At 50.1% G+C, this 9,798-nt stretch overlaps 2 protein-coding genes across 2 annotated transcripts; one reads left to right on the top strand and one right to left on the bottom strand.

The window, feature by feature from the left end:
• Window positions 1-492: 492 nt before the first annotated feature.
• On the top strand, window positions 493-4,644 carry PtA15_11A66 (uncharacterized protein; the record flags this gene model as incomplete). The annotated part of the gene is made up of 7 exons (XM_053161602.1): window positions 493-3,024; window positions 3,090-3,324; window positions 3,408-3,637; window positions 3,707-3,924; window positions 3,989-4,147; window positions 4,216-4,548; window positions 4,638-4,644. The coding sequence occupies 7 exons, from the start codon at window positions 493-495 to the stop codon at window positions 4,642-4,644; spliced, it is 3,714 nt and encodes a 1,237-aa protein (XP_053024934.1).
• A 1,930-nt stretch (window positions 4,645-6,574) lies between these two features.
• On the bottom strand, window positions 6,575-8,656 carry PtA15_11A65 (uncharacterized protein; the record flags this gene model as incomplete). The annotated part of the gene is made up of 6 exons (XM_053161591.1): window positions 6,575-6,691; window positions 6,767-7,051; window positions 7,118-7,372; window positions 7,511-8,105; window positions 8,219-8,561; window positions 8,632-8,656. The coding sequence occupies 6 exons, from the start codon at window positions 8,654-8,656 to the stop codon at window positions 6,575-6,577; spliced, it is 1,620 nt and encodes a 539-aa protein (XP_053024933.1).
• Between the last annotated feature and the right edge of the window lie 1,142 nt (window positions 8,657-9,798).

The following is a 9,798-nucleotide window of genomic DNA, read 5'->3' as shown; positions in this document are numbered from 1 at the left end:
TTGGGATGACAAAATGATTGTAAAATTCAACATCATGTGGTGTCATAAGAACAGCTACTTCAAATCTATCTGGATTTTTTGAATACTTCTCTGATTTATCTTGATTTTGATCAATTAATTTCTTGATCAATTCTATGAGCTTTGTGTTGTAAATTAGTGGAGGACTGCCCTTGTTTCCTCACACATGCCCCTCACTGCCATGACCCCCTCCTTTGCCGACTACCCACACTCCAAGCTGGAAGTAAGATGTAGTAGACCTTGGTACATACTGGGCTGTCTCTTGCTCCAAACAGGATGCACCCCGCCCGGCACCGCATGGTGATTATGTACCAAAGGGAATTCTCTGGCACCCGTGGGTCCGAGAGGACGGGAGGAGTGAGTGCCCTCAGACCACTCGATATGTAGTGCATCTCAGGCCGAGAGAATGGCAGGAGTGATTGCTGGCTAGGGAATTGGAATAGCCAACCGGCTTCTCTCGGAGCAGGGTGCCGCATGTCCGGAGCCTGTACATGCAGTGTGGGCTGTATCCAACCACTGCCAAACAAACAGAGCCAAATAAGAAAGCATTGCTGGCTTCGCCCCCGCCGCCCACACGTTGTTTCTCTGTTTTTCTGTTTTTCCTGGCTCCCATATTCGATATTCGCCATTCGCAGGCTGCAGCGACACTCAGGGGCCACACCCCCAGCACAGCACCAGCCCATGGACCCGCACCCTGCCCCCGACAGCCAGCGACACACCTTCACCTCCGCATACTCTGCGGATGCCAGGCGCGAGTCGGACATGGACCCCACCCAGCGCCCGGAACAGCACAGCCCGCCCGGCCCACCCGCCGGCAGCTTCAGCTCGTTTGCCGGCTTCGGCGCCTACACCCCCGGCAGCCCGACGATGATCGTCCCGGACGAGGCCGACCAGCTCTCCAGCGAAAGCCTCTCCAGTGGCGAGCGCACCAAGACCGAAAACTCCCAGCACCGCAATCCTCACCCGCCCGGGTCGGTGCCCGCTGACAGCTTCTCGCCCGCGTACGGCCGCTATCGACAGGGCTCGTACGCCACCGACGGGCTCGAGTCCGGCTGTGCTTCGACGATCGGCACCGACAGCTTCAACGCCGGGCCGTTCAACTCCTCGGGCACGGCGCTCAACCACGACTGGCGGAACAGCGATCTGGGCAGCCAGGACGGCACGACCTGCGGCGACGAGAAGTACGCCCCGGGCTCGTACCCCTCCAAGCACATCTCCGACGACCTCAAGGGCGCCGCAAGCCCCACCTATCTGCCCATCCCCCCCTCCAGCCCGGCCATCGAAGAGAAGCGCGCCCCGCCGCCCCCGGCCGAAGGGATCATCAGCCCCCCGCCCGTCGTCGTCAGTCGGCAGAACCGTCTCGAATGGATCGATGGCATCCGAGGGCTGGCCTCCCTGGTCATCTTCACCCATCACTTCAGCGATCTCACTTGGGCCCAAGCCCATCCCGAGGTGCTCCCTCTTGGCAGCATCTACGGGCTGCTCCGGAACGGCCAGCTGGCGGTCGGGATGTACTTCTTGCTCGGCGGCCGAGTGCTCGCCCACTCCTTCCTGCGCTCCGCCTTCACCCGGCCCCTGGCCCCCAAGGACTCGCACGGTGTCCCGATCCCTGGTGGCAAGGCCGCTAGATGGACCGGCCCCCGCTGGCTGTCCCTCTCGTCTTCCCTGTTCCGGCGATCCATCCGGCTGGCCTTCCCGGCGATCATCGTCGCACTCATCCAGTGGCGGATCGCCTCCCAGGGCATGCTCGGCGACCGGCCGATCAGGGCTGCCCAGATCCTCACGCCCACCGCGCTCTGGGAACCCACCTGGAACCAGATCGGGAACGCCGGAGGCCTGCTCCAGTTCTGTCTCGACCTGTTCACGAACCGGGGCCACCAGTACATGCTCAGCGTCGGATCGGCCCTATGGACCACCTACGACCAGTTCTGGGGCTCCGTGCTCGTTTACATCCTGGCCGCCTCGGTCGCTCAAGTCGGATGGGTCGGTCGATACCTGATCTACTTGGCCGTCTGCAGCTCGCTTTGGTTCATCAACAGCCCCAACATGCTCTACGTCCTCGGTCTCTGGCTCGCCGATCTCCATGCTGCCGGCTTCATCCGCAAACTTCAGGACCATTGGAAACCCACCATGCTCGTCGAGATCTCCGTGATGATCCTAGCTCTAGCCATGATCTCGGGCGGCACCAAAGTCGCCTCGCCTGCCGACAACCTGATGGGTGACATCACCGTTTACGACGGCAAGTTCGGCTGGGATCAGAGCGTCACCTGGCCCCAGTACATGTTTATCTCCAACTGGCTCCCTCCGCTCTGCATTCTCATCTGGGTCGAGGTTTCGCACGCGATGCAGTGGCTGGCCAGTTGGCAGATATTCACTTGGCTCGGCAAAGTCTCGTACGGATTCTATTTGATGCAATTCATCACTCTCTACAGCGTCATGCCGCCAGTGATCATCTACCTTAACGACCACGGCAAAAGCTATTGGGACATGGTCATGCCAGCCTATCTGATCTGCTTACTCTTCAACATCTTGCTGGCTTGGGTCGGTTACCATCTCCTGGATCGAGTCGGTCTCAACTTGGCCAAGTGGATCTGGGATGGGTTCTTCGTGAGCAAGCCGACCAACGCCGCCAGTCTCCCGCTCAAGTCCCTGCGCGCCTTCGGCAACATGCTCATCTCCGCTCCGGGTGGCTTGGTCAAGGCGATCGGCACCAAGACGGCGACCAAGTACACCAGCACCCGCAAGACCATTCACACGATCATGAACTGGAGGACGCCCTGCACCAGACCGGCTATCCCTGACCCCACCGACCCCGAGGTCATCAACCAGCTTCACTCGACTCGATGGACATCGGACATGAGCAGCGACGCTGAAGCCGTCCGCACGGCCCGTCTGCTCCGATTTCAGCAGTACACCTGGATCATTCACATCATCATTGTTCCCCTGATCAGTGGACTTTGGGTAGTCTACCACCCCACTGGTACTTGGACGTATGATGCCTTCACCGTCAGTGATCCCTTCTTTCCCTCTTGAGTAGTCGTCGATCTCATCGTGTTTCTTTTCACATCTAGTTCTCGACCTTGTGGCGGTTCATGTGGGTGCTCTCGGTGCCCAACTGTCTCTTCGCGTTTGCCGGGTTCTGCACGCCCGATCTTGCGCCCAGTCGGGCCACAATGGACAAGAAGCCCGTCTTCCGTGAGTACGTCCGCAACTTCTTCATCCTCTTGGTCACCAAAGGCTCGAATGAAAATGCGGTCAGGAGAGGATACAACAAGCTTCTACTTCTGGAGAAGTACCACCCCGCCGGTATGTCCCCCCACACATACCCCTTCTATTACTCTAAATGGGATCATCAGTACTCATTCCCGGTTCATTCTTGGCGTGCCCAGTCAAAGTCATCGTCTTGACAGACGAGCCGTACGTCTACCCCGATCTGCAAAACATCGTTTGTCCCAAGTCGTACGTCTCACCATTAGGGAAGGCCAAGTACAAAGCACGAGCTTTGGACTACTTCCGATACCACGTCTCGCTCGGTGTTTATGATTGGATCTTGCACATGGACGAGGAGTCTACCACAGATGGAGAGAGTTTGAGACGATGTCTCGAGTTTATCAGATATGTAAGTGGGATGATGCCCAATACCTTTCTCTATGTATTGGCGAGGCTGACTTAATGTGTGCAACAACAGACACCCCACCACTTCGGACAAGGAATCATCTTGTACAACGGGGAAGGGTACTGGGACAACTGGTACTTTACTGTTGCAGACGGCATCCGTGTCGGCGACGATCTGGCCCGTTTCCACTTCCAAAACACAGTGATTCACAGACCTGTGTTCGGCGTTCATGGCTCGTTCTTGATGACCAATGGAGAGATGGAGAACGAATGTACTTGGGATTTCGGATCGTGCGTCGGAATTCAACCTCTAGCTTCTTGATCGTGTGTGAACTGATGGGTTTTGGTTATTCAGGTTGGCCGAAGATTTCGAGTTCTCGCAAGATGCTTGGAGACGCGGCTTTACCTGTGGACGCGTCCACGGGATCGTGCGAGAACAGTCGCCCACCTCCCTGCGCGATTTCTTGAAGCAACGTCGTCGATGGTTCATGGGAATTCGAGATATCGATGGGCTGTAAGTATAGTAGTCGAGATTTACCTCCACCGCTCGCTGACCCCAGGTGTTCTTGCCCTTCCATGCAGATACGGCCTGCCGCATTTTGCGGTCAACTTATGGATAGTCGGGGTGTTCACGCTAGCGGTGACGATCATCAACATCCCGTTCCTGTTGGTGGACAAGTCGCTGACGCCGCTCTGGGTAGCGGTGTGTGCGGACTTCTGTTTCGTGACCTTCTATTGGCTCTATCTCTGGGGCCTGCTCTTCCAGGAACTCGACTACGGCCAGAAGTGGTGGCGTATCATGATCCATATCCCCTGTGCTGTTGTCATACAGCCCTTCGCGTCCATCGCCGAAGGCCTCTCGGCCATCTGGGCCATGAGCTCCGTCGACTTCGGCAAGTTTGAAGTCATCGTAAAGTCAGTCTCCCTTCTTTCATTTTCTATCCATATTTATTCCCCCTTGCTGACTCTTTTCTCTATCTCCCTGCCACGTGTGTGTTTCATAGGAAATAATTTGGTACCTCTTGGATATGGACTCGACTTTCAATTTTGCCCTATTGCTTCATCTACCATATAGCCTGGTGCTGATTCTCTCAGGATGCCCATTCCTTCGGGACGATTTCTTGGCTCCCAGCTTCCATACCTTGTCATGACTTGATCACGATGACACCCATTTGGCGAGACTGATTGCTTGCCAGTAATCAATATGCTGATTCTTTTCTCTGCTTCTATTCCTCTTTCACCTCTATATCCGCTGCGTGATTCTGGATTGCTCCAAGTGATTTATAGATAGCTATCTCATTTTTGTGTCCCCTTTTTGTCTCGGTATCCTTAGCTAGTTACAATCCTACCATACATCTAGAACAACCCCACTTTTTCTTCATACCCAACGCTTCATCTCCTCTTTTTCTTATGGATTATCACCCTATTATTCCTTCAGAAAACTGCTTACGAGCCGGAAGCCATGCCCATGAACCTCAATCCACTTCTCACTCTCTTGATGGTTTATTACGATTTGGACACATAAATATACACACACGCACAGACATGAATACGTATCACAAACAAATACTTTATTTATTGGGAGTTGCTTGGTTCGTTTGTTGCTGACTCCTATCTAAACCAAGAATCAATTTACAATAATTTGCTTACATCGATACAACACTTTTGGTTTTGCTGTGTGATTGTGTCTTCATCCAGGCCCCACGTGCACTGCTTGTTTTCAGGCAACCTGTGCCATTTATGTATTAGGGGGATTCAAAGTTGGCCATGCACGACTTGCATGCACTTTTGCAAGTTGGTGTTCAAGGCTTTTATTGAACATCAATATTCAAAAAAAACATTCAAGCAGGCTTAGGGTATGTAGTACAGTGTGGCTTGCATGCACTTTTGCAACTTGGTGTTCAAGAACAAACTTGAACACCGACTTGCAAAAGTGCATGGAAGTTGCATCTGGCCAACTTTGAAACCCCCTATTAACTTTTCAATATTTTCACAAGAGCACTGGCCACAATGCCAAAATCTAAACCAAGTGTTGGTGGTGAAGGACAACAACAGGGATTACACATGGAGCTTGAGTCTTGACGATGCCGGTTCACATGCATCATTCATGTCTCACTCAACCTTGGCCAGAGAATACAGCTTTTGGAATTTATGATTCTTACCAATTTCTATTTTCAAAACTATTTCAAAGTAACTTGAAAATTTCTTATTAACAGTTTATAAATACTGCCCATATGTACTAGATCTATCATCTGACCCAAAACCAGTTGGCACCTTTCCAAGGCTAGTTACAGGGTTCACAGTGGTTCTTTCTGTGCAAAGGCCCTTCTCCAACTATACTAAAAGAAAGTCCTGACTCCTAGATATGCTATTTATATATAAGTTTCCAACCAAAATCCTTCTATTTCTGTATAAGTGTCCAACCACAATCCTTCTATTCATATATGTTTCCAATCACAATCCTTGAGCCATGTACAACTTATGAAACCTGGACCTTCATCTTCTGTTGTTCTTGCAGGTAAAAGCTTGGGGATGCAGGATTGTGATTAGTAGATGAAGGATAACGAAATGAAAGAAGGAGCGGGAAATATGTTATCCAGAAGGAGCAGAAAAAAGGGGGAGTGCCAAATATTGGATGGCCAGTGGTGGTGATGAAAGATGAAAGGATTGAGCAAGTCAGGGCTATAATTGGTTGAAGTCTGGAGATGATCAGAATTGAGGAAGAGTGAGCTGAAGTTTAATGATGATAATTTTGCAGGCAGCTTAAAACAACTTGAGCAGAACATAGACACAAAGAAAAGGAACCAATAGTATTTTACATGTTCACTTTTTCTCCTGAATAGAGCTTTTGTTAATTTGATTATAATATTCCTGATGATGTTTGTTTATTGGTCCAACAGTGAGCAGAATGTGAAAAGAGAGCAGAGGAGAAACAAGTGGGCTAATATTTTCTTGAATTATACGTTTGACGAAGTTTAGTGCTGGTTGAAATCTTGTTACAACTTGGAAGGGATGATTTTGAGGAGGAAGATGAGATATGATGAAGGCCGTCGGCGGGCTTAGCTGAGGGGGAGGAGGAAGAGGAGGCGGCAGTTTGCAAGTTTTTCTCTCGTTGGACTCGTAGGCTTATGACCTTATCGACCAAATCAACTTCGTGAATATCAAGAGCAGCCAACTTCTTAGCTTCCTCCAAGATCTTCTCTGTCGTGATTTGCTTCGATGCATCCTTCTCTAATTCTTCCCAGGTCAAGCCGGACTCGGCAATCAACTTGTCTCGTCCATCTTCCAGATATTGGGCCACCGTGATCAGCCAAATCAGTTCGGGTACAAGAATGTCAAAGATATATTGACTCTTCTCGGTCTCTGACAATCTTTCAAACCTCGAATCTACCGTTATTTTGGCCGCCTCTTCGGATTCCTGGGGTCATCTTGTGCAGTATCAGCTCTGGAGTCCCACACATTAAAAAGAAGAAGAAAAACTGACGAGTTGATTGACGAGATACCTATCTCTCAAGTAATTTCCGACTCGGTGAATCAGTTCTTCACTGTATTTACCATACTTCACATCTCTGGGAATTGACCCCCGGTTCTTGAGAGAGGTTAAGAAGTCCTCGTGCTTGATGATCAGGTTGGGATCCTTTGACTTTCCGTTGATGATCAGATCCAACTCGTGTAATTGATTGTCAATCTGTGGGATCATCTCTTCGAATTTCACTTCTCGCGTTTTGACCTGGCCTATCTTTTGGAAAATAGGAGGGCGGGGATGGTCAAAGCTCAAGAACTCGATAAGAAGGATCATCTAAAACGAAGATTGTGTGTTTTTTTTTTTTTTTTTAAAAAAAAAAGAGAGGGTGAATCAAAATTTATGGCTATTTACTTTGACCCGATAAAATTCTTCTTGATCGATGGTCCAGAAGGACGATCTGGGGGCAACGATTTGACTACCATCACAGAATTGAATGCGATAAGTTTTCTCGGACTTTGCTGGTTTTTTGGAAAGTTTGGGAGGGCCCCTCTTGTTAGATTTGAGTCCCATATAGCTGATCACCCGAGCCGGCCAGTATTCTTGGCTCCTTGCATTCATTCTGCAGACGACTGTTTCGCCTGGGATGTCGAGCTCCTGATCTGGTCCATCCAGCATTTCATCCAAGTCGTCTACGTCTACCTCTGAAATCTCGGATGATTTGTCTTCCGGCGATAGCACGTGGGCAAGCACTGCCCTCGATTCTTGAGAAAGCGGGATCATACACGCAGAGACATCGGGTAGGTCGTCGTCTTCTTCAAAGGAGTAAATCACATGCTTCTCTCGTGCGATCACATATGCTTTCTCAAGACTTTTCTTTGTCGGATACTTTGATGCCGGTTCTTTCTGCTTGAAAATCGGGTTTAGTTGGACTGGGTCGAAGACCGAATGTGCTTTGAATGGCTTGGTAGCTTTGAGCGAGTCGAGTAATTTCGGAGTGATATCTACTCTAACGAAGAAAATAAAGTGATGATCAGTTTGGAGGATCAAGTTTATAATTACATGTTTTCTTTTGTTGTTCGGCTATGATTCTATGAGGGACAAGACCTTTGGGATACCTACAATTTGCTCTTCGAATTTGGCATTAGGGTCACATAAGACTTGAGATTGTTCTCATAAATCAATCCCGGCCACCAATACGTTTCCTCCGGATCAGCCCCAATGTCGACCCAGATGACCTTGTTGGAGTCCTTGAGGAGATTAGACGGGGGTGGCTCTTCGGGAGAGGATTTTGGTGAAGAGTGCGCTGACTCGATCGAGGAAATATCACTTGACGGATGCTCATCGGCGGGGCTGTCGCCGATTCTCCGCCGTTTTACTGGGGGCTGAGCGGATGGCGATGGCTGTTGTTCATCATCTTCTTCAACTTGACCACCTTGCCGTAAATCGAGTGATTTCCGTTTACCTGTGTGTATGGGAAAAGGATAGCTCAGCTCGAGACAGAGTGAAGGGTTCCTTGAACGGGCTCCACGTACCTGTTGAGGAGCAAGGATCTTCCATTTAAGATCTGATTCCTAGCGTGGCTCGTATGAGACTTGAGGTTAACCGCTGGTTCTGTGCGCGAGTGTGCCGATTGCTGATGAGGATTGCGGAGTGGTGGTCATAGACAGAGTTACATAAATTGCGAACTTAGCTAAGTCCCTCGATCGGAGGCGCGCGAGCGCTGTCGCAAAGCGACCCTCCGAAGGAGGGACTTATGCCCTACCTCGCAAATGAGTAGGCAGCAGATGTCTGTTTTCAGCCTTTTTTGCTTGTCCCTCCATTGAGGCTACGCAAGGACAGCTGGGGCCAAGTCAGCTGCTTCAAGAAATAGCCAAGAAGCATGGCTCTCTGCTGGTATCTTTCTTTTACCTGTAACACATGAGCTTGATTTTTAAAAAAATAAATAAGAGCTGCTAGGTTTTGACAGGTGTCAAAAGTATGGCTTTGACCGAGGCCTGTTTGAACAATGCCCTCCCAAAACCCATGAACTCCTTTTTGTTTCATTTGGGATTCAAGAGTGTTTTTGGAGGGATCCGACCTCAGGAAGGTGGAAAGTGAAAGGGCAGATGTAGGCGGACAAATCTGTCTTCTCAGATTTTCGATGGCTTTTACTTGGATTGAGATATCAAGAGTTGAAAATTTTGAAAATTTTCCCCAGCCAAATGGGATTTCTGCTGCCTACTGTTTTGCGAGGTAGGGCGTAAGTCCCTCCTTCGGAGGGTCGCTTCGCAACAGCGCTTGCGCGCCTCCAATCGAGGGACTTAGCTAAGTTTGCATAAATTGAGAGAATCCAGCGGAAGACTGACAATACCCCGGGCGGACGTCCCCACGTCGTGCACAGCGCGCTCGCGTATTCAGAATCAGGACCCTTTTTTTTGAAGTGCCGATTTGAAACCACCACACCACCTGCAATCACTTCATGTAGTGACCCAAGCGGTGGATGCCACCCAACTTTGATTTTCTAAACCCCGTTGGGGAGTTTCTATCCTGAGATCATACAGGATTATACAGACTTGGATTTAGAGACCCCCATTGTGATGCTTTTAGTTGTATTGTGCGCAGGGTGTGATGACATGTCCTGAAAGATGTCACTACTCTAGGGTTGGAGTTCTGCATGGACTCTCTTGAATGTATTGCTGAGAAAGCACACGGAAAGTCGG

The sequence above is a fragment of the Puccinia triticina genome, chromosome 11A, assembly GCF_026914185.1.
Source record: "Puccinia triticina chromosome 11A, complete sequence".
Lineage (NCBI taxonomy): Eukaryota > Fungi > Basidiomycota > Pucciniomycetes > Pucciniales > Pucciniaceae > Puccinia > Puccinia triticina.
This window is presented reverse-complemented; position numbering and strand designations above follow the sequence as displayed.